The sequence below is a fragment of the Ursus maritimus genome, unplaced genomic scaffold, assembly GCF_017311325.1.
Source record: "Ursus maritimus isolate PB19 unplaced genomic scaffold, ASM1731132v1 scaffold_14, whole genome shotgun sequence".
In the NCBI taxonomy this organism is placed as follows: domain Eukaryota; kingdom Metazoa; phylum Chordata; class Mammalia; order Carnivora; family Ursidae; genus Ursus; species Ursus maritimus.
This window is the reverse complement of record NW_024423786.1, coordinates 42,426,659-42,454,303: the sequence shown is the minus strand read 5'-3', so window position 1 is coordinate 42,454,303 and position 27,645 is coordinate 42,426,659. Positions and strand designations below refer to the sequence as shown.

The 27,645-nt window shown below is 48.9% G+C and overlaps 2 protein-coding genes and 1 non-coding gene across 4 annotated transcripts in view; 2 read left to right on the top strand and 1 right to left on the bottom strand.

Annotated features, from left to right (window-relative positions):
- Nucleotides 1-12,578, top strand: part of LIMD1 (LIM domain containing 1) — a 67,924-nt gene extending 55,346 nt beyond the window's left edge. For both annotated transcript variants that reach the window (XM_008704151.2, XM_040628935.1), the window contains 5 exons: nucleotides 1,542-1,604; nucleotides 6,017-6,147; nucleotides 6,992-7,043; nucleotides 7,583-7,651; nucleotides 9,085-12,578. In XM_008704151.2, the coding sequence (XP_008702373.2) occupies nucleotides 1,542-1,604; nucleotides 6,017-6,147; nucleotides 6,992-7,043; nucleotides 7,583-7,651; nucleotides 9,085-9,222 (453 nt within the window). In that variant the 3' untranslated portion in view covers nucleotides 9,223-12,578. The remainder of the gene's footprint in view (nucleotides 1-1,541; nucleotides 1,605-6,016; nucleotides 6,148-6,991; nucleotides 7,044-7,582; nucleotides 7,652-9,084) is intronic.
- Nucleotides 12,579-18,230: 5,652 nt separating this feature from the next.
- Nucleotides 18,231-18,303, bottom strand: TRNAR-ACG. Its single transcript has one exon. It is a non-coding gene; the product is annotated as a tRNA-Arg (tRNA).
- Nucleotides 18,304-18,586: 283 nt separating this feature from the next.
- SACM1L (SAC1 like phosphatidylinositide phosphatase) overlaps nucleotides 18,587-27,645 on the top strand; it is a 58,827-nt gene continuing 49,768 nt past the window's right edge. Inside the window, exon 1 of the mRNA XM_040628933.1 lies at nucleotides 18,587-18,746. Within this exon, the coding sequence (XP_040484867.1) occupies nucleotides 18,715-18,746 (32 nt within the window). The 5' untranslated portion in view covers nucleotides 18,587-18,714. The remainder of the gene's footprint in view (nucleotides 18,747-27,645) is intronic.

Below are 27,645 nucleotides of genomic sequence, written 5' to 3'. Positions count from 1 at the left end.
CCTGAGCCTGTGTCACCCCGGGGCAGGGGGGACCCTGGAGATGGCTTGGGGTTGATGCCCTGTGACCCGGGCTTGCCAGTAACAGACAAGCAGACCCAAACTGGCAGAAGCAAACAGGAAATGCATTCAGCAGTGGCCTCAGGGTCGTCTTGTCTTCAGTTTGGGGCCCTGCCTCTGCCGCAGGCACTGACTGATGGCCACAGGGCGGGGGCGCTCTGGGGTTTGTGTCCTCTTGCTTTCAGTGCCCATGAGGCACAGCGCCTGTCCTGCTCCTCCAGTCTCATTGGCTCTGTCGGGTCACATGGCCACCTGTGGGCAAAATCACTGGTGCTGGAGGAATGCGGGGCTCTGATTGGCCAGGTCCGGGTCCGTGCCCCAGCTTGGTTCTTCGCAGGCGGTGGGAGTTTGGCTGGCTCACCCTGAGAATGAACTGTCACCCTTGGGGTTGCAGAAAGTTCCCTTTTTCTGTTTTCCCACCTTCCTTTCCATCACATCCCCCTCCATGTGTGTTTGTAGTATCTAAACTTCTAGTATCTTCCAGCATGCGGTATCTTTCCTGTGTGTGCTTTTCTGAAAAGCGTCCTTCATTTCTTTCAAGACTCCAGCTGTGTGTGTGTGTGTGTGTGTGTGTGTGTGTGTGGTAAGGGAAGATAGAGAATATTTACCAAGTTTCTTTGAAACTAAAGCCATTGGCTTTTTAAGCAGAATCAGACTTGAATTTGAATCCTGTCCTTACGCCTTATAGGCTGTGTGACCTTGTGAAGGTCATTTTAACCTCTCTGAGCTTCCCGTTTTCATCTGAGAAATGGTATGATACGTACCTTGTTTTAAGAATTGTTTTAAGGATTAGAGGGGCACCTGGGTGGCTCAGTCTGTTAAGCATCTGCCTTTGGCTCAGGTCATGATCCCAGGGTCCTGGGATTGAGCCCCGTGTCGGGCTCTCTGCTCAGAGAGGTGTCTGTTTCTCCTTCTCCCTCTGCCCCTCTCCTCCAGTCGTGCTCTTTCTTTCAATAAATAAATAAATAAATAAATAAATAAATAAAACAATTCCCTTTTTTTTTTTTTTTTTTTTTAAGATTTTAAGGATTAGAGCCTGCATCAGACTCTGAGGGGCTTGTGAAGACACACGTATTTCCAGGTCCCCTCCCAGAGTTTCTAATTCAGTAGGTCTTGGGTGGAGCCCAAGAATTTGTATTTCTTACAAGTTCCCAGGTGATGTCAGGGAGCTCCTCTTTGAGAACCACTGGCTTAGAGATTAAAGTCTTTCTGCGCACAGCCTCTTACACAGAGCCTGACGTGTTGTGGGTACCCAGACGCAGCTGTTGCTAGAGTGAGTGGTATTGGTACAGGTAACGGCTTTGTGGCAGAAGATATTCCATGATTCATCACACGACTGTGTTGTCCTCTGGGACACGACAGATTCCTGTATAGAGTGGAACATCTTTCTGAGAAGTTCCTGTCACCCTCGTGACTGGTGGGCAAGTGGCTGCTGGGTCATCTGCCCTACCTGGCTTTAACTTTCTTCTCTTTCTCCTCTGCAGTACTCTGGGTTCCAGCAATCTGCTGACAGGTGTTTTCTTTGTGGACATCTGATCATGGACATGGTGAGTAGGGTCAGCAGAACAAGATGATGGCATGGTGGGAGGGGGGAAGCATTCACAGAAATGGAAACTAACAGTTGAAAACTGTGTTTCCCACCTTGATTTGTGTTTGCATCTGGTTTTATTAAGAGAAGACCTGTGTAAGGCCGCTGCTTGCTCTACAAGAAGCCATGTTGTTGGCTTTTACTGGGATTAGCGTCCTTAATCATGTAGTCCACACAGTGTTGTGTTTCTGATGATGCTCTTTTCTCTGGGCTGTTTGGGTCACGTCGGCTTCCCTCTGATTTTCTGTGGTCCTTGTGGTGTCCCAGGTGAGATGCCAGATGCCGAACTTCATCCCCCTTGGAGTTGGGTACAGAAAGTTGGATAAACACAGTTGTTCGTGCCCCATGTTCTGCCTGCCTCCATCTCTTCCTAAGATGAGTTTTGGGGGCCGGTTATTAGTTCTGAGACAGCAGAACAAGAAGCAAGTTTTATACATTCTGTGGCTCACTCAGCCACTGGCTCTCTGAGCTTGTCTTGGGCCTCCGTACCTTTATCTCTTCAGTGGGGACAGTTTTTCTTTCCTGGCCTCCTTAAAGGGTAAGGTTGTGAGGGTAACAAATGCAGAATACTTAGTCTGTCTCGGGGATCAAACTGTTCACACTGGAGCTCAGGCCTTAAGAATTATTTCTTTAATAGGGGCGCCTGGGTGGCTCAGTCGGTTGGGCGTCTGCCTTCAGCTCAGGTCATGATCCCAGGACCCTGGGATCGAGCCCCGCGTCAGGCTCCCTGCTCAGTACGGAGCCTGCTTCTCCCTCTCCCTCTGCCTGCTGCTCCTCTTGCTTGTGCTCTATCAGATAAATAAATAAAATCTTAAAAAAAAAGAATTTCTTTAATAAACTGGTCAAAGGAAATTATTATACAGTGTTCTTTTAGTTGGAAAGAGGTAAATCCCTCTCTAAGGTGACCCATTAACTCCATTCTGGGGAACAGAATTGCTGATCATTGCTTTTTTTTTTTTTCTTTTACCTTTTTTTATTGAGGAACATCTCCCAGAGTAAAGGGTGTCCATCGCCAGTGTGCAGGTGAATGAGGTTTTGCAGATGCTCATACCCATATAGCCCCACCCAGGTCAAAGTGTGGGTGTTTCCCACATCCCACACCCCAGACACTTCCTCCTTGTCTTCCTCCCAGTCCAGAACCCCTCCTCCAAAGGTACCCTCTGTTCTGAGCTCTGTTGCCCCAGATTCATTTTCCTGGTCCTGGAACTTCATATAAATGGAATTATACAGTCCAGAGTCCTTTGGGTCTGCCTTTTCTCACTTAGAAAATGTTTTTTGTCAATGTTGTTTAATATTTATTTGCCAGAGAGAGAGAGAGAGAGCACAAGCAGGGGGAGTGGCAGAGGGAGAGGGAGAAGCAGGCTCCCCACTGAGAAGGGAGCCCAATACGAGGCTTGATCCCAGGACCCTGAAATCATGACTTGAGCCAAAGGCAGACGCTTCACCGACTGAGCCACCCAGAAGCCCCTTTGTTGTTTTTTGGCCGGGGGGCGGGGGTGGGGTGGGCAGGGGCAGCGGGAGAGGAAGAGAGAAAATCTTAAGCAGGCTCCATGCCCAGTGTGGAACCCAATGCGGGGCTCGATCTCACGACCCTGAGATCATGACCTGAGCCAAAATCAAGAGTCGGACGCTTAACCATCTGAGCCACCCAGGAGCCCCTAGAAAATGTTCCTGAAGTTCATCCGTGTTGTTGCCCGTGTCCGTCGTTCATTTATTTTCATTGCTGGGTGGAATCCCACTGTATGGACGGAGCAGTTTGTGTATCTGTCGCTCTGCTGATGGGGATTTGGGCGGTTTCCAGTTTGAGGCTATCCAGGAGCAAAGCTGCCTTGAATATCTTCGGCATGTCGCTGGACATAAACACTCATTTCTGCTGGTTTCTTGCTAACACGTATAAACCAGCAGCGAACCGGAGCCCGCCCTGTCCCACAGGAGAACCTGCTGTCGTCTGGGCTCCGACACACCACCGCGGAGCTCAGCCCTGGGACGGCCGAGTCCTCATTAGTAGCCAAGGCCTCCCTGGGAGCAGGACCCTTCTCCCACTCCCCCAGGGGAGGCAGGCAGGAGCCACACACCCTCACCCCTACCTTCCGCAGACGCTGGCCAGACTTCACAGGGATCCGTTTCTTTGGCGGAATCGGTCCTCGATTTTGGAGGCCTTCTGACAAACCCACCACGTATGAGGTCGGTGGTGTCCATATGTATGAACATGATTATAGGCTATTATTTATTTCCAGGTATCCTAAGCCTTTGGGCCTCAGGGTATTTCAGTCACTGTTGCTGCCTGATACACCACCCCCAAGATGCAGTAGTTTAAAACAGCAGTGACTTCTTTATCGTGATTCATGGAACTCTGTCAGTCAGGGCTCAGCGGGATGATTCTTCTGCTCCACGTGGCATTGGCTGGGGTCACTTATGCAGCGGTATTCAGCGGGTGTCCCAGTCGAGTGCCCAACATGGCCTCTCCCCTCCCGGCCTTTCTACCTGTGGCCACTGGGCTCATTCAGTTGCCTCGCTTGGACTTCCTACAGCAAAGATGAAGGGAAGCTGCCAGGCTTTCTGAAGTCCTTGACTCCGAAATCTCCCCACATCATTCCTTCCTCCTTCTGTTGATCACAGAACATCACAAGGCCACTCTCAATACCCAGCGGGGCAGCGAGGGGGCGACTGTCCTCCACTTCTTGAAGCGAGGACCAGCCTTGCGTGCAGGAAGGGAAGGAATGAAGCTTTGGAGACCATCTCTACCCCACGAGGATAATGCAAAGTCGAACCTGGGTCCTTGCAGGTCTTTCTCCAGGACTTGAAAACTTGTAGCAAGTGTCTGCCTGCTGGTGACACCCACTTTTAAAGACAGAACCCTCTTCTGCCAAGACAGCGTTAGCTGGGGAGCAAAATGCATTCTGAGGCCCCCATTGCCAAGTGGACTTTGGAAGCCCAGCTGGTTGTTTGTCCTCTTTTGGCAGCTTCCTGCAAATGGAGAGGGGCTTCGAAGGTTAGAGGGCCCTCGAAGGTTAGTGACGCACCAGAGGGAACGAGGAGCTGCGGAGCTGAGCCTTTGGAGGAAGCTGGGAGAGCACACGAAGCCGCCAGCTTGCCTCCGTGGCTGCAGCTGTGACGTGTGGCCTTGACCACGGGGAGAAGCAAGCCTGGGGCACTGGCAGGCCGCACCCTTCCTGCAGCTGTCACACACACCGGCACAAACGCAGACAGTGGTTCTTCGATTCTAGCATGTACTGGAATCATTTTTTGAAAACACCAACTGCTGGGCTTGACCCTAGCGCTTCCGATTCTAGAGATCCGGGACAGGCCCTGGGAATGTACATTTTTTAGCAAGCTCCCAGGTGATGCTGATGCTGCGGGTCCAGGGACCACACCCTTGAGATGCACTGACTTAATAGGAAAACGGTTGGATGTCCCCTAACAAGGGGGTTGGAGGTAGGCAGTTCCACAGGGAGGTAACTTGGTCACTCGCTGACGTCACCAAGGACTTTTTTTGCATGTCTTCTCTCTCCTACCCTGCGTGTCCGGGCTCTGTCCTCGTTCCAGGAAGGCCTGTTCCCTCTCCGGTGTCACAACCAGATCAAATGACACTAAGAGGAAGGAGGTTTGTGGGACTTTCTCTACTTAGTGTTTAAAAACAGCAACAGGGTTGCCAGGGTGGCTCAGGTGGTTAAACGTCTGACTCCTGATTTCTGCTCAGGTCATGATCTCGGGGTCCTGAGATCGAGCCCCGCATCGGGCTCCATGTTCAGCAGGGAGTCTGCTTGAGGATTCTCTCCCTCTCCCCCTGTGCACGGGTGTGCGGCTGCACGCGCGCTCTCTCTCCCTCTCTCTCTCTCAAATAAATAAATCTTAAAAACAACAACAGCAACAGAGAAGCTTTCCTTTAGCTTGGATCTGAAATAATCAGCGGTTGAGTCACAGCTTCTGGATTATCACGCTGTGGAGAGAAACTGCTTAGGGGGAGGGCACCTCGAGGCAGAACCGAAGAGGGTTTCTGAGCTCTGACATTTCCATGTGGAATTAACTTGAATCCTGCCATGGACCGGCCACTTCCTAAATCTGGGACAGAGCCTGGTGTAGTCCCCGCCTGCTTCACATCATTTCCTGCAAAGAACTGCAAAAGAGCCTTCTAGATTTCCCCTGGAGGGTTATGTCCAGGAGAAGATCCTGTTTGGCTCCCTCCTATTGATACAGTTACCTAGATTTGCCTTTCCCGGCCTGTCTTCTCTTGACCGCGGTCCAAGTGGAACTCGGGTGAGCGTGCGCCATGCGGTGTGGTCACGCGTAGGGTCCCTCGGCTTGGTGTGTTGTCCAGCCCATCCCCCATCATCCCCGCTGAGCCCCGGCCTCTTCCCTTCTGCCCCCCAGATCCTGCAGGCGCTCGGGAAGTCCTACCACCCCGGCTGCTTCCGCTGTGTCATCTGTAACGAGTGTTTGGACGGGGTGCCCTTCACCGTGGACTCCGAGAACAAGATCTACTGCGTCCGAGATTACCACAAGTAAGGGGGGACGGGGCGCACGGGGGCCACAGGCGCGAGCCACCTTCATCTCGCCCAGTGAAGGAGGGACCCCCGTGGGCTCTCCTTGAACCCCAAGTCCACAGTCCGGCAAAGGCTTCGTGGTTTTAAGGGGGGAGCAGGGGCCTCGGGAGGTCAGCGGACGCCAGTGCCGACAGGAACTGGGAACAGGATCGTGTTTCCTGAAAAATTAGAACCCAGATCCCTATAATCAGATTCCCGGCCAGGCCTTGGGAGGCCTCTGCCGAGCCCAGCGGCTCCAGCTTGACCTAAGTTCCCAAGGCAACGACTCAGGGCTGCTCGCCACCACCCTCGGTCTGCTTGGGCCTGTGCTGGGCGCTGTGAGGGGAGCAAACAGGTTAGTCTCTACCCCTAGTAACGTGAGACTGTCCGGCTGGGCTTGTGACCTCTGGGGAATAATCTTGAAGTGCTATTAAAACACCTCCCAGAGAATGAGGCGGACCGTATTTCTCTTTTTCTTTTTTAATAAATATTTTATTTATTTATTTATTTATTTGAGAGAGAGCACAAGCGGGGTGGGGAGAGGGAGAGGGAGAAGCAGACTCCCCGCTGAGCAGGGAGCCTGATGCGGGGCTGGATCCCAGGACCCAGGATCACGACCTGAGCTGAAGGCAGACGCTTCACCGACTGAGCCACCCGGGTGCCCTGAGCCAGGCTGTCTTGATTTGAGGGCTGGGGCGGGGGGTTCGCTTGAAGAGCGGCAGGCAGGAGGCCGGCCGTGAGGAAGGCTCGGTGTGGGCTCCAGGACCTGCCTCCCAGAAACAGCACAATATGCATTCTACTGCCTCTTTGCTTCTCCCGGCAGGGTGCTGGCCCCCAAGTGTGCAGCCTGTGGGCTTCCCATCCTTCCACCTGAGGTAAGATGCTTTTTCAGACCTGTTTCTGGCATCTTCCATGACATGAATATCTCCCTGGGGTCATCTACAAGGTCTGTGTCCTGTCCTTACGCCTTTGAAAAAAATCCTTCTAAAATCTCACCTCTGACTTTAATAGTGTCCTCACTGAGAAGCCCCTTTCTTCTTGGCTGGCTTCCCCAGCCCAGTGCCCTTCGTGTGCCCTATTTGTCCCTATAATCGGGTCAGACTCCCTGACTTGATAGTGACTCCCAGATTAGAAGATGAGCAGAAAGCTTGCCTTTCATTCATTTTTTACAAAATCACTCTGCGCATAGGTGGTTCTTTTCAGTGTTGACTCTGACATTCCAGAAGGACTGCTGTCACTCCTACTTCCTCTCTCATCAGTTAAAGGTGTCCTTTTTCCAACCGCTGTGGGATGTCACGACAGATTTAAGCTTTTCTGAGGCCATCTACCTGCTACCCCAGAACCCCCCTCCCCAGCATGCGGAGCCCGATGGGTCCCCCAACTGGCCTCTCGTTCTTCCTTTCATTCCTTCCAGGGCTCAGATGAGACCATCCGTGTTGTGTCCATGGACAGAGACTACCACGTAGAGTGCTACCACTGCGAGGTAGGCCCCTCCCCACCCGGACGCCTGAGAGTATAAGACACGAGCATCCCCGGGGTTGACCGGGGCCTGAGATGGTCAGCAAGTGTGGTCAAGGGCCTTGTGGGGGAGGTCGGAGGACATGCACATGTTTGGGACGTAAGATTGTTTCTGTTCCCTCCACGTTGGTTAACTGCCAAGTCCTGACACCATGGCAGCTGCCTCCCTGAGACTATAGGGTGGGAGGCTCGTGGGGACCAGGGGTTTCACGGGCCACATTGTCAGACAGCTGTGTGATCTGGAGAACAGACACCCTCCCCTCCAGCTTGTAGGTCGTTCTGTCTGCCAGGAGCCCCTTTCTGAGCTGAGCCCTAGAAATCACGAAGAAACCTGTCCCTCCTTGGAAACAGGCATGCCGCTGGGTGGGGTGAAGATGGGTGGGGGCCCCTCTGCCCCCCTCCTTACTTTGGGTCGCGCCCAGGCCAAAGGAGCCCCGGGCACCCCGTGACTGTCAGACAGGCCCCGGGGTCACCCCTCCCTGGCCCTTTTGAAGGTGCCCACAGTTTAAGTGCCCGTGGGGTTTCAGCCAGAATTAAGTGGATTTACTCGTGGAAGGAGAGTAGATTGATTTTGTGACACTGTGGGTAGGGTGAGTGGGAGAGGGGTAGGGGTGAGGGTGGGAGGCTTGACCTCACTGCCAGCACTGAAGAACTAGGTGGGGGTCCTTGCCAGTGGTACCCCAGGCACTGGAGGAAGGGGACGGGGCCATTTGTTCACCACAGCCCTCTCTCTGCAATCAGGGCAGTGCTGTCCCGTAGAAACCCGAGCCACAGGTCCAAGTCATGGTGTCATTTTGTCTTCTAGTAGCCACATTAAAAAAGTAAAAAGAAACAGGGGGGATTCATTCGTATAATATTTTATTCAACCTGTATATCCAGTGTTCTTTCTTTCTTTAAGATTTTTATTTTATTTTATTTATTTGAGAGAGAGAGAGAGACAGAGCATGAGCAGAAGGGAGGAGGCAGAGGGAGAGAAAAAAGCAGACTCCCTGCTGAATAGGGAGCCCGACGTGGGGCTCGATCCCAGGGCCCTGGGATGATGACCTGAGCCAAAGGCAGACGCTTCACCGACTGAGCCACCCAGGCGCCCCTCCAGTGTTATTTCAACGTATACCCAGTATGAGGGATTTCTCATGAGCTGTCTTACATTCATTTTTTTGCCCTAAGTCTTGGAGTACCCCGTATGTATCCACGTCCCATTTCCGTTCTGACCAGCCCCGTTTCAAGTGCGCGTTGGGGGCCCGTCACACTTTCACTCGGCAGGACTGCCCAGTTCTGCGCTGGCATTCGCTGTGCCCACAGCCCCCTCTGCTGCTCCCCGGGACGTCAGCTTTTGGTCAGTCTTGCACCCCTTTCTGTTCTGTTCTGTTACCCCTGGACGTTTTTGCCTCCCCCCAGGACTGCGGTCTGGAGCTCAATGACGAAGACGGTCACCGCTGCTACCCCCTGGAGGACCACCTGTTCTGTCACTCCTGCCACGTCAAGAGACTGGAGCAAAGCCCCTCGTCCACCGCTCTTCACCAGCACCGCTTCTAGCCGGAGCCTCACCTCCCGTGGGAGATGAGAAGCCAGGGTAGCAGACGAGACATCTGCCCGTTACTTCCAGTGGCCCCCGGGGTGGGTGGGGGGAGAGGGGTTAGGCAGGCAAGTTTCTGCCTGTACGCCTGGGGTGCCTTTCCTTGAACCGGGGAGCTGAGCCCTACCCGTCTGGCATGTGTATTTTCCAAGTGCCTTTCTGCACCGCCGCGCCCTCGTCACATTACTCAGGAAGACACTCCAGCCGCGCGTGGCATGTGACAGGAGATTGCATCCGTGCAACCGAAGGCACCCTCTAGCCCCTCTGGGAGCAGTTCAGGCTGCAGAGGGAAAGGGTTACACGGAGCGTGTGTCACAATATCCTCTGAAGAGAGACCTCGCTGCCTATACGTTCAGCCCTCTCGTGTCCCCTGGGGACAAACCCACACCCAGACACTACCGCACCACACACATACACGTACACAACGTGATCTGAGACTGCGCCCAGACGTGCACGTGCACACACACACACACACACACACACACACAGCGTTATTTAAGACTTCCTTCCAGCCCAGAGACTCAGTTCTTCTGTCGAAGGGCTGCACGTTTTCATTGCATTATGGCAAGAGGGAAGCTCTCGCATGGGCTCTGTATCGTAGGAAGAATTTCGTTGCTAAACCAGAGCCAAGTTTTGAAATGAGTGAGCCAGGCGGGCTTCCCTCCTGGTACACTGGCTGCGCTTTATGTGGTTCTGCAAATCTTCGCTCCCTTCAAGGCAGCGGGGAGCCCAATGGAGATTTGCCCCATTCTAGCAAAGTGTGCTTTGGGACAAGGGCTTGGTGCAGGCACCCGGCCCCCTTTGCCCACCTGTTTGCACTGTTTCTCTCTGGAGCTCTCGAGAGTCTGTGACTCTGGAGTCGCTCCCACAAAGGCAAGTCTCAGGATTGCACATGGGGACATCTCTGGGCCTGTTTTCGCTTCTCTAACCACGGGGTTCGGGCCGCCCTGCCCACCTGCCGAGAGCTCCCCTTCTCCACGGGGAGAGTTGGTGTGTGTGCGAGACCTCTAAGCAGCACGGGAGGGGGTGGCCCAGGACTGATGACTGTGTTCACCGAGCACGTCCCTCCCTCACCTAGTTCTTGGCACAGGTGTGAGGAGACCCGTATAAGGTACACTGCTCTTGTCTTGTTTTTCTTCTTGTTTTTGATCGTCTCCCCCCACTCTCAGTCTCCCACACACACAGAATACCTCACAGATAAGAGCTTCACCAGACTGCAGATAAGGAGGCATTCGGCCCTCTCCCTGACCTCACATGCCTCGTGGTGTGTGCGGAGTCTCGGCCTCCACGCGGGCCAGACGCCAGCGGCTCGGGGCATTGTCATCTTAACTAAAGGTCGGCTGGCAGTGGGTCGGCTCGAACATGGGTGTTACTGCCCTGATGCCGTTCATCAGGCCGGTTCCCCTGGGGGGGTGGGGGAGGGCCACGCACCGGCAAGGGTTCAAGGCCACCCGTGCACTCAGGAAGCCCTGTGTGTGACACACTCCTGAGACCAGACGTCTGTATCCCTGCTAGTTCAATGCAAAGATGGTGTTAAAAAAAATTAAAAAGAAGGCTGGCTGGCATTTGCCCTCTCAGCCCATGGGGAGGCCCGCGGGAGGGCAGGGGCCGGCTCACTGCCGCCAGCCGGTCTGGGAGTATCACGCTGGGGTCTGCTCTCCGCCTCCTCACCTCACCCCCAGGGCAGCAGGGGCCACGGAGGGCGGGCGCCGGAGCCCAAGGCATGTGGGACTCGCAGACTTTTCAGGGGGCTTCATTTCTACCAGCTGCCCTAAGACACTCCTGTTTTTGTTAAATTCATTCTGTTAGACAGCCAGATGTCGCTTCAGCCCAGGCTGTGGGCTTCCATCGATTCCATGTGGCCCGGGCCGAGCCTCCAGACGCCCGTGGATGCATGGGGCCAGGGGAGTGAACCCTGGGGCTGAACCCCTCTCTTCCCAGATTCCCCAGCTCGGCTCTGGCAAGGCTGGGGGGCACGCGAAGCCAGCTGATACGTCTTAACTTGGCCTTGCCAACCTAGGAGCGTTTCTGTCCTTGCTGACACGCCTTTGCTCCACTTGCAAGTCCAGCAAAAGTGCAGAAAATTGCCTGAGAGCAACTGTCAGAAGCAGGGACTTGTTTGCAAATTGGGTGACTAATTAGTTGAAAAAAAATCTGTGATTCATGTTTTAAATGAAATGTTTTAAGTGGCCTTGATGGAGGTGATTCAGATATCTGCAAATATGGTGTTTTCTACTGTTGAGGAAAGAACAATAAGAGACTTTCCAGAAGCCCGAGAAATCGGAGCAGCGAGTTGCAGAAATCTTGCGCCCGCTCTGTTTCTCAGGTTCTGGCACTAAAGCCACCAGGAGATGTTCACCTGCGTGGTATCTTAGACATTCTGTAAGCTGTTAGCCAAACAGAATTGTCACAGGATTGTATTTATAGGCACCTAGAAAGGAGGCACAAGGACCCAGTAGGAGGAATTTGTTTATTTTAAAAGGTAGAGCAGAGAGCCCTTCCTGAGTTCCCTAGATAGCTCTTGGACTTTAGATAAACAAGAAATAAGGTCTTATGACAGACCCCCAAGGCCAGCCTCCAGCCTTCTCCCCGGCCGCATTTGGGCCATAGTCTTTTTCTCCGCCTCCCCCCCCCACCCCAGCGAGGGCCATTCAGAAGCTGCCAGGGGGGTCTGGTTTGGGCTGCTCTTCTCTCTGATGTTCTCCCACCTGCCGCTGGGGGAAGAGTACGTGTTCACCTCTCACCATGGAAGGCATTACGTTCTGCCTGGGTCACTGCCCATACGTGGCAGCAGGACTTCCCACTTCCCCATGGTCAATGCTCTAGTGAGAACCTCTTTCGGCCCAGTCCACTGAGGTGGGGCTGCCAACCACGTACGTGTGTGGGACTTGACCGCACAGCAGCCTTGTTGTGGAACGCACTTGTTCCAACGCTGTCTGCCAGGAAACCCAAGTTCTTTGTAGTCTCCTCCGTGTCAGGAATCAGTTCTCATTTCCAGGTTATTTGAAGTCAGACTTAAAAGGAATAGAATACAATGAGTAAAATACATTATCTATCGTTCTGAGCCGGAACTGGACAGATGTGGGAAATTTGCATATAGTGTGCGAAAATTTCACCATGCAGGGAAATTATTTTCCTCTGTAGCTCTTCTTTTCCTATAAAAATTATTCAGAATTGTACTGTTACTGTAAAATTCTTCCAAATATTGTTACTACAAAATTATTCAGAATTGTACTGTTGCTATAAAATTATTCAAAATATCATTGCCAATAAACTGCATCGATTTGTAGACGATTAAAGTGCTCTCCCAACACGATGATGCTTCTTGGGTTTTCTTTCATGTGTGTGGAAGTAAGCAGACAGTGCTTTTTGCTAACTGGAGTCGGTCTTCTCTTAGAGCTCTGGGTTCTTCAGGGAACACATGGGTGTCAAAATTACACAAGGTCCCAGATTTTACCCTCCTTGCCAGCTAATAACCAGCATGCCATGGTTTCATGGATCATGGTGGAAGTTACCAGACTCCTAGGTCAGAGACAAAGGACAGGTGAATGCAGCCCCCGCTAGGAGCATTTTATCAGTATTTTATCAGCATTTACACTGACTCCCTGAGTCGTCGTCCTAGGGCCCCATGAAGAGGGTCACATCGTGCCCGCATTACAAGAGGACACCTGAGCTTAGGGAACCTCAGTCTTACGATGACGGGTGAGCCTGCCTGACTTGCTCCAGAGAGACACACTGTGTCTGCCACCCAAGACTGTTCACTACACCAGCACCCCAGAAAAGAGTCTGGAACTAAGGCCGTCTGGCTCATGGGTGTGCAGGAACGTGAGCGACCCTTGGAGAATCATCTTCCAAGGTTCGAAAGTTCCTTGCCCTGGGTCCTTAATATTGAGACATGAGGTCCTGCTGCAGGGGGTGGGGGGTCGTTCCGTCTCCTTTTGTGTATGTTGTCTTTTTTCTAAAGAGTTTCTGATCAAAGTATCCCAGAGGTGAGGGCTTGCAGAGGGAGGGGCTGAGTGTGTGCTTGGAGTCCATGGGGTGGGAGAGGGCGTCCAGGGACTCGCCTTTCACTGCTCAGTCCATGGGCCACTTCAGGCCAGGTTAGTTCTTGTGGCCGCCAGGGACCCGGGAAAGCGGAGCATGAAGATACTGGCAGGGGTGGTGCCGTTTCTGGAAAATAAAACCTCTTTTTAAGTGATGAGAGAGCACACACTGTTTTCACAGATCAGTTTTCTTATGACCCTGATCCACAAGGGATGAAACCATAGGGGAAAGGGTGGCCTGGGCCGAGGTGTGCTGGTGCCCCAGCTTTGGGGTGGAAGGTGGGGACGAGGCCCTGATTTGCAGTGTTTGCTGGTTTCTGTGATGTAAATCTTCCCATCTTGGCCAATTTCAGGCGATCACGCCACATCCCTGAACCTGGTCCTGGGACGAGATGGCACAGTCAGGAACAGATGCTAGCCAGCTCAGGCCTTTGGGCCATTTGGGGCTGAAGCAGGGGGGACATCTGGTTTGGTCTTAAGTTCTGTGATTAAAGCAGTGACAGCAGTGGCTGGTTTATTGTGTACTCACCATGTGCTAGGTACTATTCTGAGGACCACATTCTTTATAATCTTTTAGTTTATGGACAAGGCAACGGAGTCACAGGAAGGTGAAGTAACTCTCTGAACACTGAGTGCCCAGTAAACCAAGCCAAGATCCCAGCCCAGACAGTCTCACCCAGAGGGAGCTGTCGCACCGCTCTGGCTGCCAGGGCAGTAACTTTCAGTGGATTCCTTCGTTAGAGCCACTTAGCCTGAGACACTCATTGTGAGGGGGAGGAGGGGCCTGTCGCTGCTCTCTGCTGGAGTCTGTACTGTTTCTTTTTATTTTATTTATTTGAGAGAGCACAAGCTGGGGGCAGGGAGAGGGAGAAGCAGGCTCTCTGAAGAGCAGGGAGCCTGATGCAGGGCTTGATCCCAGGACCCTGGGATCATGACCCAAGCCGAAGGCAGACGCTTAACCGACTGAGCCACCCAGGTGCCCCTTGGTTCTTATTGCTTCCTGGACAAAGAACCAAATTTAGTGGCTTGAAACCACACACATCCGATGGTTCTGGAGAAATGGGTCTTCTAGAGCTCTAATCAAGGTGTCAGCAGAGCCCAGTTCCTTCTGGAGGTGCGAGGGGAGAATCTGTCCCTTGACCTTTTTCAGCTTTGAGAGGCCCCCCACACTCCTTGGCTTGTGGCACCATCACTGAAGTCTGTTATCACACCTCCTCTCTCCCTCTCCTCCTGCTTCTTTCTTGTAAGGACCCCTGTGATTATACTGGGCGTGCCCATGTGGTCTAGGATAATCCCCGTCTCGTCTCAAGACCCCTTAACCAATCACATCTGCAAAATCTTTTTTACTTTGTGGGTTACTAGTCACAGCTTCTGGGGATTAGGCCAGGGACATCTCGGTGGGGGAGTACTGCTCGGCTTATTACAGGGTCCAACAAACTTTTTAGGTGGAATGAAAGAATATCCTGGGGTTATTAGATGCATTTTCTTCAAGCATCGCTGAAAGTGGGGTTCACATTTTCTCTGGTTTGAAAACAGAACTGCTTCATATATGAAAGTGATTTGGACCTCGGATTCTGGGTGTCAAAACAAATCAGAATAGACCATAAGCCAGTGGTCTGGTCCAGGAGAAGGTTCCAGGTATGTGACAGCGGCAGTTGTAACACTTGTAGGAGAAGCCCTGGTTACCTAAGGCACTCCTGCCACTTGGTTACACACATGTCCCTCCAACTGACCCAAGCCCCCAAGACAGGTGGCTGTGGCCCTGAGTTGCTCATGGGATCTGGCCCACAGCAGGCTGGTGACAGAGGGGAAGTGAGGAAATGCACCCAATTTGGAGACTTGGCAGGAAGGCAGACCCCACAACAGGCATAATGGAGCAAAAGTATGTAAGAGCTACATTTGGGAGCCATACTCCGTTATAGAAGCATGGACGTAAAAGCCGGCAGCAGAGATCATTTGTATCATGTCAACAAACCTCGTCTGCAGCTAGGATCGCTTCCATGGGAAGCCCCTTGGCGGATTTTGTAAAAATTTATATTTGTATTTACATAGGTAACATAATTTCACTGTAGGAAAGACTTGGCTAAAGGTGTCCATTCATATTATGTATCCTTGCCTGATTTCTTATCCTGAACATTGTTCTCCTTAGATCGGATTTTGGCTTGTTAGGCATTTAAAAGCCCCAGAAGAATGTTTCTGCCTGGATTAGTTTCCATTTTCCATTCTCACTGAGTGTTCATAAAGGCCTTGGCTTGTATTACACAACTGGCAAAGAAAGTTCAGCCTTTCTGTCTCTTTATTCTGCTGTGAATAGAACTTCTACATGGTGACATGTTTAGAGTCCCGGCAGGAGTTCTCTGCAGGGCGGTGACTGTTTGGCTAGAAGCATTCTGTTCTTAACGCCTTAAGAGAAAGGCTGCAACTTATATCCCCATTTTATTAAAGGAGAGGAAATGTCCAAGAGCCCACAGCTGGTGAGTGGAATGATCTAGATGTGGAATGATCATCAGGACTAGAGATGAGATCTTCTTCTTTTTGTTTTTAAAGGATTTTATTCATTTATTTGAGAGAGAGAGAGAGACAGAGAGAGAGACGGCCAGCGAGAGAGGGAACACAAGCAGGGGGAAGTGGGAGACGAAGAAGCAGGCTCCCAGCGGAGGAGCCTGATGCGGGGCTCGATCCCAGAACACAGGGATCACGCCCTGAGCGGAAGGCAGACGCTTAATGACTGAGCCACCCAGGCGCCCCTAGAGATGAGATCTTCTGATTGAAGGCTGAGGTGCACATATGATCGTCATTCATGCCAGATACGGAATGACCCTGAGTCCACTCATGTGGTCACCCTCTGGCACACAGTAAGCTCAAGGCCAGGATAGCTTTGGGATCAAGAGCCCAGACTCAAGTTCTTTTTTTTTTTTTTTTTAAATGATTTTATTTATTTATTCGACAGAGATAGAGACAGCCAGCGAGAGAGGGAACACAAGCAGGGGGAGTGGGAGAGGAAGAAGCAGGCTCCCAGCGGAGGAGCCCGATGTGGGGCTCGATCCCATGACGCCGGGATCATGCCCTGAGCCGAAGGCAGACGCTCAACCGCTGTGCCACCCAGGCGCCCCCAGACTCAAGTTCTAACTCAGGCTCTGCCACCTAATTGCTCAATAACCTTAAGCAAAGTTAGCTCCTGCACATGTAAAAAATGGGGATAACTGAACTTGCTTTATAGGATTATTGTGGGATTGATTGAATCAGTCCAAGCAAAGAGTTTAGAGCTCTTACTTGCTCAAGAAGAGTAATAGACTTTAAGACTTAATTGATCTTTCCATTGGGAAGACCAAAAAAATGAATTACAAACAGCTTCAATGGGAAAAACAATACAAACACACAAAAAAATTTTTGAATAGACCACATATGCCATAGAAGATACCATAAAGTAAAATATTGGTAAATTGGAATATATAGTAGTGAAAATTACATTTTCAAAAATATTATAAGGAAAAGGTAATTGATAAACTGGAAGAAGACTGCATTGTGTTTGATAGCCAAAGAATTAATATTCTTTATATATTAAAAAACCTAACAGATCTAAGAAAAAACTGAATACATACACGCATACATCAAGAGAATAGATACATCAAGTAATATAGGTAAAAAGAAGTTCTGTTTTTCTATTACGAGAACTGCAAAGAAATCATAATGCAACCTATAATACTCTGTTGGTTAGCAAACAAGAAAACAGATGCTGTTAATGGAAGTGTGTTGGTTTTATTTTTTTGGAGGGCAATTTGTAAATATGTTCCAAGTCTCAAAAATGTCCATGAAATGGGCCTTAAAAGACGTCCACCCGATCATTCCACATCTAGAAATTTATAAGACACATCAGAAATAATCCAGCACAGCATTATCTTTAAAAAGTGTTAAGCTGACAACAACCCAAATTCCCAACAAGAGGGTAATGCTTAAAATTATCTAGTTCTTGGATGGAGTAGCTTCAAAGTGTATTTAATGACCTTAAATCTCAGACAGAAAGGTAAAGGAACAAAACGGGAACACAAAGACATTTCTAGTACAACCCCAGATTTGGAAAGATACGCGTGCAGGTATATCCATATTAAAAAGCGTGGAAGCAAAAATTTCTGAAAGGGAAAAAATTTTATTAATAGCAATGATCTTGGGATGGGAACTCACATTATTTTTATTACAAATAGTTTTCTGCATTTCACAAATTTTCTATAAAAAGGAGGAAAAAGAATGTCATATGGGAAAGATTAATCGATGTCCCATGTCTTGGCAGTCCACGGGTTCGAGTCCGCTTTCCTCCGCAGAGGTTTCGTGACTTCTGAGGTCTTCGAGCCAGGCATTATCTAATAGGCCAGAAAACCTGGGGTTGATCTCACCGCAAAAACACGCGTGTTTTAGGGCATCGCGGGGAAACCTGAGGGCCAGGTGGCCTTTGCACGCGGAGCCCTCCGAGGACAAGACTGCGGGGTCTGTACGCACTGCCGTGCTCCGTCTCTGATGCGGGGGAGCCCACGCCGTCTAGGGAAATGTGCTGCGCCGCTTTTCACGTCCCTACGGGGCTCCCTGCCCCAGGGAAGGAGGTCAGAACCTCTGCCTGGAAGGCGCTTCGGTGTCATCAGGTGGCCAACCTCCGGCCACAGAGCGCCCCCCCACTCCAAACGGCCACCTTTTTAGGGGTGTCTTCCTATATGTACCCCATTTACAGGGACTCCTGCATCATCAAGAAGGAGCTCTGCAATTTACACCTCAATTTACACCTCACACAACTCCGGGTGCCAAACACAGCTGAAAAGATGACATTTCGGGCAAAGTGTCGGTAAAATTCAAGATATTTAACCTTCACACTCTAGCCAGAGTCCTTCCCAGGGAGACCCTGTAACATCAAACCAGATGGGGCAAAAAGTACACCCCGAGCCAGCCAGGAGTCGAACCTAGAATCTTCTGATCCGTAGTCAGACGCGTTATCCATTGCGCCACTGGCCCCGTGCTAGTTGGGTTTTCTCAGTGATACAGATCACCCATTACGCAGCTTCAACAGGTTTCCCTACATTAGTGTCGCGTTTCCGCCCCGCGCCGCGGCTCCCGCCCACGGCTCCCACGCTCCACCGTTCTCAAGCAAACGCTCTCCGCCAATCCGCAGAGTCTACGTCACGGCGCTCTTCGGCGCGCTCCAATCCGCGCGCCGGACCGCTTCTTTCGCGCTCTCTAGCGCGCGCGCTAAGGTTGTCCCCGGCCGCCTTCCGTCCGCTCGGGGTCGGGTGGGGTGGAGAGAGGGGTGGGACGACCCGGGCGCTGCGGCCGCGGAGCTGGGTGAACGGTACCGCGGTGGCCGAGGTGGCGGCGCGGGGCGGGGCGGGGCGGGCGGAAAGAGGAAGAAGGAGCTAGTGGTGCACGATGGCGGCGACGACCTACGAGCGGCTGAAGCTGTGAGTCCCGCGGGCCGGAGGCCGTTGAGCGAAGGGGTCTGAGGGGCGGCGGGCGGGGCGGCAGGTGCGGGCCGCCGGTCTCGGGCAGGGCTCCTGATCCCAGGGCTGCGGGCCGGGTGTGGGAGCCCCTGGCAGTCCCCGCCCTCCTCTCCCGCCGCGGCCCGTCCGGGAGCTTGTCGGTTGCGGCCACCCGAAGGCCCCGCCGGAGTCGCCACAGGCCCGGGAGCCCGGGAATGACAGCGTCGCCGGCCTTTCTTCGCCCTGCCCGGCCTCGGCGCCCACGGCGGGAGAGCGAAGCTGCAGACCGGCTTCCAGCGAGAAGGGGTCGGCGTTGCGATGCGGCAAGCTTGGGGCGCGCTCCTCCCCACCCACTTTGTTTGAGAGGTGGCGGCTAAATTTATCTTTATTGCTTAGCAGAGGAAAAGAGAAGTTTGTTGTTGTGGGTTTTTTTTTTTTCTTGTGAAATGAACCCATAACAACACATTAGAGTCCACACACAAATCGACATACCTTATCTGGGCACCAAAGCCTGCCTGACCAGCCTTTAGGATGCAGAAAAGAAGAACAGTCAATACTCTTGAGATTCTCAAGGATTTACTTGGTTTTAAGTATTATACAGCTCAAGCACAAAACAGGTTAAGTTCCTGTTGACAGCCAGAGGCCATTCTCGAGAATTTTGGCACTGCAGATTGACTTTTCCTTAAAGCCAAGTTCTTGAGACTTTGAGAAATAGGCTCTGGTTGTTAGGGTTGTAAATTAAGTATTTGTAGGCTTTTTTGGCTTGTCCTGAATAAATAAAAACGTGTGTTTCTTTTAAAATTACCATCAGCCCCTTGGTTTTCTTGTCTCTGAATAACTTTGTTCTACTTTGGGTTTGATACTTTACCTCTAGACTGAAAGGCCAGTTGCCCTAGTCTGAGGATGTCCTTGGCCTCAGAAGCAAATGTAATTTTTGGGGAAGCTTACCTATCCCTAAATGAGCTATAATATACCTTGGGATTTAGGCAGAGGTATCATATTTCCTTTGTAGGGATATGAGGACATCAAAATGTGGTTTGGGCACTTCCTGTGCTCTCTGGAACCTCAAACTCACTTAACTTTCTGGAAGGTTCAATTTAAAGTTCGGGTGCAAAATTGGGAGTGAGGTCATCTACTTGAAATGAAATGTGTTGCAGAAAAGATTATTATTTTTTCCTTAGCCCACTCCTTTGCCACTTTTCTGTAGCCCCAGCTGCGCACTTCCCTCCACATTCCCTCCACCCTTGCCAGCTTTCCTTTTTCTCTCCCTGTTCCCCTCTGCAAGGTGATCACCTTGTTGGTGAATGAATCCTGCAAAATGTCTTTGACGAGGGTACTGGCTGGGCCAGTGTCACGTGTGCTCTGCTGGCTAATTAGGTTATTGTTGACTATCTGATAGTCACTGAAGGGTTTAATATGATCCTACACCAGGTCTCAAATGTGTTTAAGCAATATGGAGCCTTGGCTCGATGCAGCTCAGTGTTAGGTTATGGAATGCAGTTGAATTTTCCTGTGGCAAAGATTGAATGGGATGGAGAACTTGAGAATTCTGATGATTTCTTTTATGTTGCTAAGGACTCACTAAATTCATCAGTCCAAACCTTAAAAGAAGAAAAGAAAAGAAAAAAGAAAAGAAAAGAAAAAAAGCTCTGTATCCATACAAGAGAAAAGAAATTTGGCCCTTAAGTGGTGGGGATGATGGTTTTCTATTGATTTTTGTAGAAGTGGAGACTATGAATTTGAGAAAGTAAATCTGGGGTCATGTGAAAGTCAGTCTCAGATTTGCAGCCCTTAACTTCATTCCACCGAGAGAAGTTTTGAGTCCCAGTGTGTATTGAAGATCTGACTTTTCTATAATGTTGTTTTACTTACCAAGAATTTTGTGAGTTGGAATCTCTCTTTGGCTGTTCCTGCTCTGAGGCGTGCTGTTCAAGGTTCTTGAAGTGGCCTCTGACCTAAGGGGTGTTCTTTTTTAGATGCATTTGGACATGGCAGTAGTTTCTGACCCATGTAAGAATTAGTAGGACAAAACAGCCATTTTTTAAAACGTGCCTAGAGATGTTTTAAGAGAGAGGCATACAAGAGATAGTTTGATCATTTATTACAAAACTGCTGCTACTACTGAGTTTGTCACAATATTGAAGTGCTTGGGATGTTAAATCATAATATGTTCTACCTTGTGTCACCCATGTGCAGTCCGTTTCTGTCCTGCTGTGAAGTTCACCTTCCTCATTATTGCCAAGATTTTATCAGCTGCTCTCCTGCTAACAGTCTCTGGTTCTATCTTGCTGATAGGACTGAGCCCACGTTTCTTAGTCATCTGGATTCCAGCCTCTTCCTAAGCTAACCCTTAACCTTATTTCGCCTAACTGCTCAGTGCATTTTTTCCTCTTTTCACCGACTGGGCCACCCTCTTTTAGCCTCAAGCTTGGGCTTCTTTTATTTTGATCCTTCTACCAAAATGCCTTCTTCTCTCCCGTCTTTACATGCTAATCACAGTCATGGACCCATGGTAGAGCTGAGAGATGCAGACGTTTTTGATCAGAAGAGCCTTGGATTCAGATCCTGACCTTGTTACTTGCTTTGTGTCACGGCCATGATACTTAATCTCTGAATCAAATGAAAACGGTCCTACTTCACAGGATTATTATAACGATTGAAAGAGAGTGTAAATGAGATACCCAGTGTAATTTACAGAGACTCACTTTCTCTGAGAAGACTTTTCCCCACATCTTTCCCTTCACTGAGCTCCCAGAAGAGTCTACTGTCACAGGAACTGGACACCAGACGTCTGTCTGGCTTGCACATTCTTTCTCTTAGAATTGATGTGCAGTGTATTTATTACCTCATAGACAAGAAGACTGAAAGTAGAAAGATCAATCAATAGCACTGTTTGCCTTTTTTTCCCCAATGTTATTTATTTGAGAGATTACGAGAAAGCGGCACATGCGCATATGCAGGGGAGTGCAGGGGAGGGTCAGAGCAGATGGAGAGAGAAACTTCAGCAGTCTGTGCTGAGCATAGAGCCCGATGTGGGGCTCAGTCTCCTGACTGTGAAATCAGGACCTGAGCTGAAACCAAGAGTCAGACGCTAACTGACTGCACCACCTGGGTGTCCCCCCTCCCTTTTTAAGTGGGCTTCGCGGGGAGCCCAGTGTGGTACTTGAACTCAGAACCTTGAGATCGAGAGCTGAGCTGAGATCAAGAGTCGGACGCTTAAGCCGCTGAGCCGCCCAGGCGTCCCTCCATAGCACTGTTTGAACTGACTTTGCCACCTAGAAATGATGAAATCATTATAGTGCATATGCTTTGGTTCTCTTACTAGATTGCAAATATGTCGAACATATTCAAAACATCTTAGCGCTGATTTCTTCTCTACTCCTCCTCAGTACCTCGCATAAAGCCTTGTGCAGAGAGATCCTCAGTGAATCACCTAAGTAAATGAACTTTCCAGTGTAGAGATACCCCAGCATTTCGAAATGAAACACTCAGGGCTACTTTGGAATGTATTCTTTTGAAGTAGCAGCAGCTTAGGTCACTCTGTGTATATGATTGTCTTTCCAATGCCTCAGTGAAGTCATAGGTTGATGTATGTCCTCCATCATTGTTGAAGATGGAAATAATTGCCCTTGGCCCCACAGTCAGGTCACACAGCCAAGCCATGGCAGGACTGGCCTTGGAACACAGCAGGCCCAGAGTCCAGAGATCTTTCCATTACACTGCATTATTCAAATTGCCTTTTTTTCTTATCAGATTGCTTTCACCTTAGTCCTTGGATGTGCCTGGTATAGGAGTGAGTCACTTACATTTGAAAATAGTTGACATGTCCATATGGATTTTTAATATGGAAAACAGTATTGAGATGTTCAGAATTTAAAATGCTTTTAAAACATCCAGACAGTTCTAAATAATCTATTTTGTGACTCCTTTTTCCTTTTTAAGTTAGTTGTGTAAAGCGTCGATAATGTCAGACAATGATAAATTTGAAATCATGAAACAGTTACAACAGAAATCCATTGTTGGAAACATTTAAAGGACCCCTGCCTTTAAAAGGTCCACTGAAATAGGTGTAAGACAGGAAATCCGTTAGAAAGTGAATTAGGCTGCAGCTTGCCTCCAAAGAAGCATTGTTCCCTCTGTTAGGAAGTCCCTTGTCTTTGTAAAAGGTGGCCATAGCTGTGAGGTCAGTGGGACAGCTGTGATGCAGCCCTGACCAGATGTAAACTGAGTCACGCGGGGATGAAGACCTACGTGGTCTGTCCAGTACAAGCAGCAGTCAGCTTATTCACTCACGGAGGGAAGGGAAGGGTATAAATGCGGGCACGCACACGCAGTGTTTATATCCAAGGTGTTTGCTGGCTGGAGAGTCTAGGTTAGTGCCGGGCTGCATCAGATCGTTTGCTGCGCTTGTCTTAAATGCATATTCCAGAGCCTCACATGAGGCCTAGTGAGTGAAAAATCTCTCAAGGTGGGGCCTGGGAATCTCCATGTTTAACTAGGAGTCCCTGTGGTTCTTAGCACTCTACAGCCTGAGTGAGAACCAAAGCATGCTGGGATGGTAGGACAGCATTCTTTGGAGCGCTTGGGGACCCTGGAAGGTTTTGCTGTGCATTAGAGCTTCAGATGAGGTGGCAGTCAGACTTGGTGCTGCGAAAGAGTCTGAGTTTTGGAGGTAATGGGTTTTAGGATGTGCAGAGAATAGGAAGTAGGTGGGACCTCAGGGTTTTGAGGAGGAAGATGGAGTTAAAGCGCATTAGCTTCCTGAAAACATCAACTGTTTGGGATTGGGTTGCGCTCCAGGGTTGTCCGGGATGAACGTGGGCTGTAAGAAATGTACCCTAGCAATGGCTCCATGAGGCGGGAACCCCTGGGACTCAGAGGGTGGATGGATGAGGGGTGGTGGGAGCACCTTCTGGGTATAGGTGTAGTGGGAGCACCTTCTGGGTATAGGCGTAGGGGGCTCAGAGGAGCCTTTACTGTCGGGGTTTTTACTTTTTGCTAGCCAGGTCTAGTAAAATGTTATTCCTGTATGTTTTGAACCAGAGATAGGAGAGGTTTGATTATTAAGACTTCGATTTAATTCTTATGTAAGATTTTTGAGGATATATGTTTTTGCTAGAGTTTTGTGACTCTAGCAAAAACTCTATTCCTCCTCCCCCTAGTCCCCAGCAGCCACCATTGTACTTTCTATCTCTGTGAATTTGACTTCTCTAAGTACGTCATAGAAGTTGAATCATCCAGTATTTGTCCCTTTGGGACTGGCTTATTTCCACTTAGCATAATGTACTCAGAATTCATGCATGTTATAGTATATGTCAGAATTTCCTTTTTAAGGCTGAATAATGCTCCATTTTATGTATATACTGCATTTTGCTCACCCGTTCACCCGTCGATGGGCGCTTAGGTCACTTCCACCTTTTTGGCTGTTGTGAATGATACTACCGTGAGCATGGATGCATAAATCTCTCTTTGAGACCTCACTTTCAATTCTTTTGACCACGTACCCGGAGGTGGAATTTCTGGATCATACGGTCATTCTATTTTTAATTTTATTGAGGAACCACCACGCTGTTTTCTTGCAGCGGCTACACCATTTTGTAACCCCACCAACAGTGCCCAGCGTTCCAGTTTCTCTACATCCTCACCAACACTCATTATTCTCTGTTTGTTTTTCATAATAGCCCTTGTAATGGGTGTGAGGTCAGCAAATAGTAATATTTTTGGAGTGGGTTAAATTTGCTCTTGGGATGGGACAGGATTTTGAAGAGGTTAGTTGTTGCCTAGAGATGTAAATGTTACATGAGGGAAAAAAGGGATGTTTTTAGACGCTAGAAAATCATATTGCCAAGCCCGAAAAAGAATATTTTATGTTTATGATGTAATTAAATATATTGCTTTTCTTAAAATTTGACAAGGGTACTTTTTAAAAAGCACTCTTAAGAGCTAGTGAATCCCAGGTGGCTATAAGATTAAATGCATTTCTATTAAGTGTAATAGAATTTCCTGCATTGAGTTTAACTCCTAGTCCTCTGAATTTTCTTTTTTATCTCATACTTGGTCAGCAGTCTGTAAAAGCGAAATAGTCAACCAAATGAAAGCAGTCAGAGTAGGAAGTAATTGTTATTTAAGTATTCTGCTATTCCAGAATATGTGTCCTCTTAACAGAAAGCAGAATCCAGGGTTGAGAGAAATGGGGCAGTAGTCTTGTCCGTTGGAGTTCATGGTTCATGCCTGTTGGATTCAGACAGCCTCTCCAGATAGCTTACACAGGACCAGAGCTCTTTTTACTGTCCAGTATTACTTTGAACTTCAGAGATTGATATCAACAGCATAGTTAATGACCAGATAATCTTCTTGGATGGAATCTCCTTGTCTTAACCTCTAAAATCTATTTCATAAAGAAAGTAATGTGAGAGAGTTTAATAAAATGAGAGACTTTATAGCAATTAAGGGCCATTCATTGGCTATAGAGAAAGGATTTTCTCCCCGATTTTTGATTATCGTTGAGGCTTCTGTCTTGGTTTCCATGTATTTCTTATGTTGAGAATTCAGTACAGCCTGTTGACTGGTTAATTTTGAAAAGCTCCAGGCGGAAATTGGCACCAGTGACACTCTGTAGGCTTTCTTATCAGAGAACCACTGCTGTTCCCTCCTTGTCCTCTGTTTAGTTACACCATACCTTCCAATCCAGTTAACATTTGACCCACCAAGATCTTTCATTAGCTAGGAGAAAGGAAAACAGTTTTTAAATCCTTTTTACTCTGTCTCTGAGCCAAAGAAAACATTAGTTAAGGGCCATAGAAAAACCCAACTTAATGTAGATATTTGCTGACTATGTTATATTTTCTAAGAATAGTGACTGAGCTTCCTCTGTCTTCTTGGGTGAGAAAGACCAAGGAGAATGGATAAGCAGAGTCCTTGTCTACAGAGACCTGGTAGGCTATTTGGTGAAGCTCCCCAAACAAAAGTAACAGTAAGACCATGCACCCCAGCAACAGTTACACCGCTGGGTGGTTTACTCTAGTGTTTCTGATGGTAAGTGCTAGAGAGCTGACGTTAATTTCACTAGCTTTTGAAAGGAAACCTGGGGAGCGTAAAACTTACAGAATACAATTTACTGGATAAAGTGTATATACTTCAGGTCAGTATTACGGGCGATTAAAGAGTGGTGGGGAGAGGAAGACAGCAAAGGGATGTGTAGCTGTCTCTGAGTTGAGATGACACCTGCTGTGATCCTTAGTGGGATTCTGAGTCATCGCTTAGCAAGACTCTTCTTAGAAATGTTGATTAGCTGGCAGTCACTCTTGTGTCTTCACTGCTCCGGTTCTTAAGCTGTTTTCAATAGTGTTATCAGAATGGGCTGGTGGCAGCACCGGCAACTCTGATTCTAGCAGCATCTCTCTGAGAGGCAAGATCCAACACCTGTCCTAGAGCCTTTGTTGGGCTAGAACTCCGATTCCACGATTACGCTTATTTTTGTTTCTGTTATTTTAACACATTATTTATTTATAAAAGTTTTTGTTTGTTTATTAGAGAGAGTGAGTGAGAGAGCACGGGGTTAGGGGGAAAGAGAAGTAGACTCCCCACTGAGCCAGGCCGATCCCTGGACCCTGAAATCTTGACCTGAGCTGAAAGAAGACGCTTAACTGACTGAACCACCCAGGCGCCCCTTAGCACATTTTTAAAACTTATTTTTATTTTAATATAATACCCGTATATGGTTTAAAAGTCAGCAGTACACAGAGCTTATAATAAAAGAGAGTACGGTTCTGCACTCCTGATTCCCACTGTCTAGGGACATCGACTTTCAACTTTTTAAGCAACTTCTTCTGGTATTTTACTCCACATTTCTTTCTTTTTTTCCTTTCTTTTTGTTTTAAAGATTTTATTTTTTAAGTCATCTCTGTACCCGGCGTGGGGCTTGAACTTACAACCTGAGATCTAGAGTCATAGGCTCCCAACCACTGAGCCAGCCAGATGCCCCGTTAACTCCACATTTCTGAACAGCATGCTTGTACTGCTGTTTCCTGAATTTTTTTGTTTTAGTTATCTGATGACTTCCTACTTCTGAGGATGAGAATTTGGTTTTTATACATCTCCCTCTTTTCCTCCCTTCTCCTCTCATTATATTTATAGTAAGATAGTCAGTGTTCACGTGGCTGTGCTCACGTAGATATGGTTCAAGTGAATCAGTGTATATTTCCTCATAAAATGTTTTGCTTTTCCTGGAACTGAAAAGTGCCTTGTTTCTTTTTATTTGCATGACTTAAAAAAAAATGTGCCTGTTGCTAAATGAATCTTCAGTCTCTGTGATAGCAGGAAAATTCCTCTCAAACATGTTGGGTAACTATGAATTTATTTTCTTCTCTGAGATTTACTTCTGGGAGCCCCGTACCCCCTGCTTTAATCCGTACTGGGTTTTCTTTAGGCCTGTCGCATAGCTGGGGCCCCGGACAATATCTTCGTCAGGAAAATTTCTTTCACCTCTGTTCTGTTTTGGATTCTCAGTCTACCTCTTGATTTATTCCATTTTGGTGAAACAGACTTTTCCTTCTTTCTAAGAAAGGTATCTTTTGAGATGTCGTACATCTGAAGGTGTTTTCATTCTGTCCTCACACTTGTTTGATAGTGTGGTTAAGTATAGAATTCTCAGTTAGAAATTATTATCCGTAGAATTTTAAAGACCTGCTGTTGAATCGTGCAGTGTGTTGTTGCTGGGCAATCCAGTAGTGTGACTGTTGAACATTTCAAGGCTTCTTTCTCTCTTATTTTTATTTTTTTCTGGAAACTTTAGGATTGTCTTTGTATGGTGTTTTGAAGTTTAATGCTTGATGCGCCTCTGTGTGTGTGTGTGTGTGTGTGTGTGTGTGTGTGTGTGTGT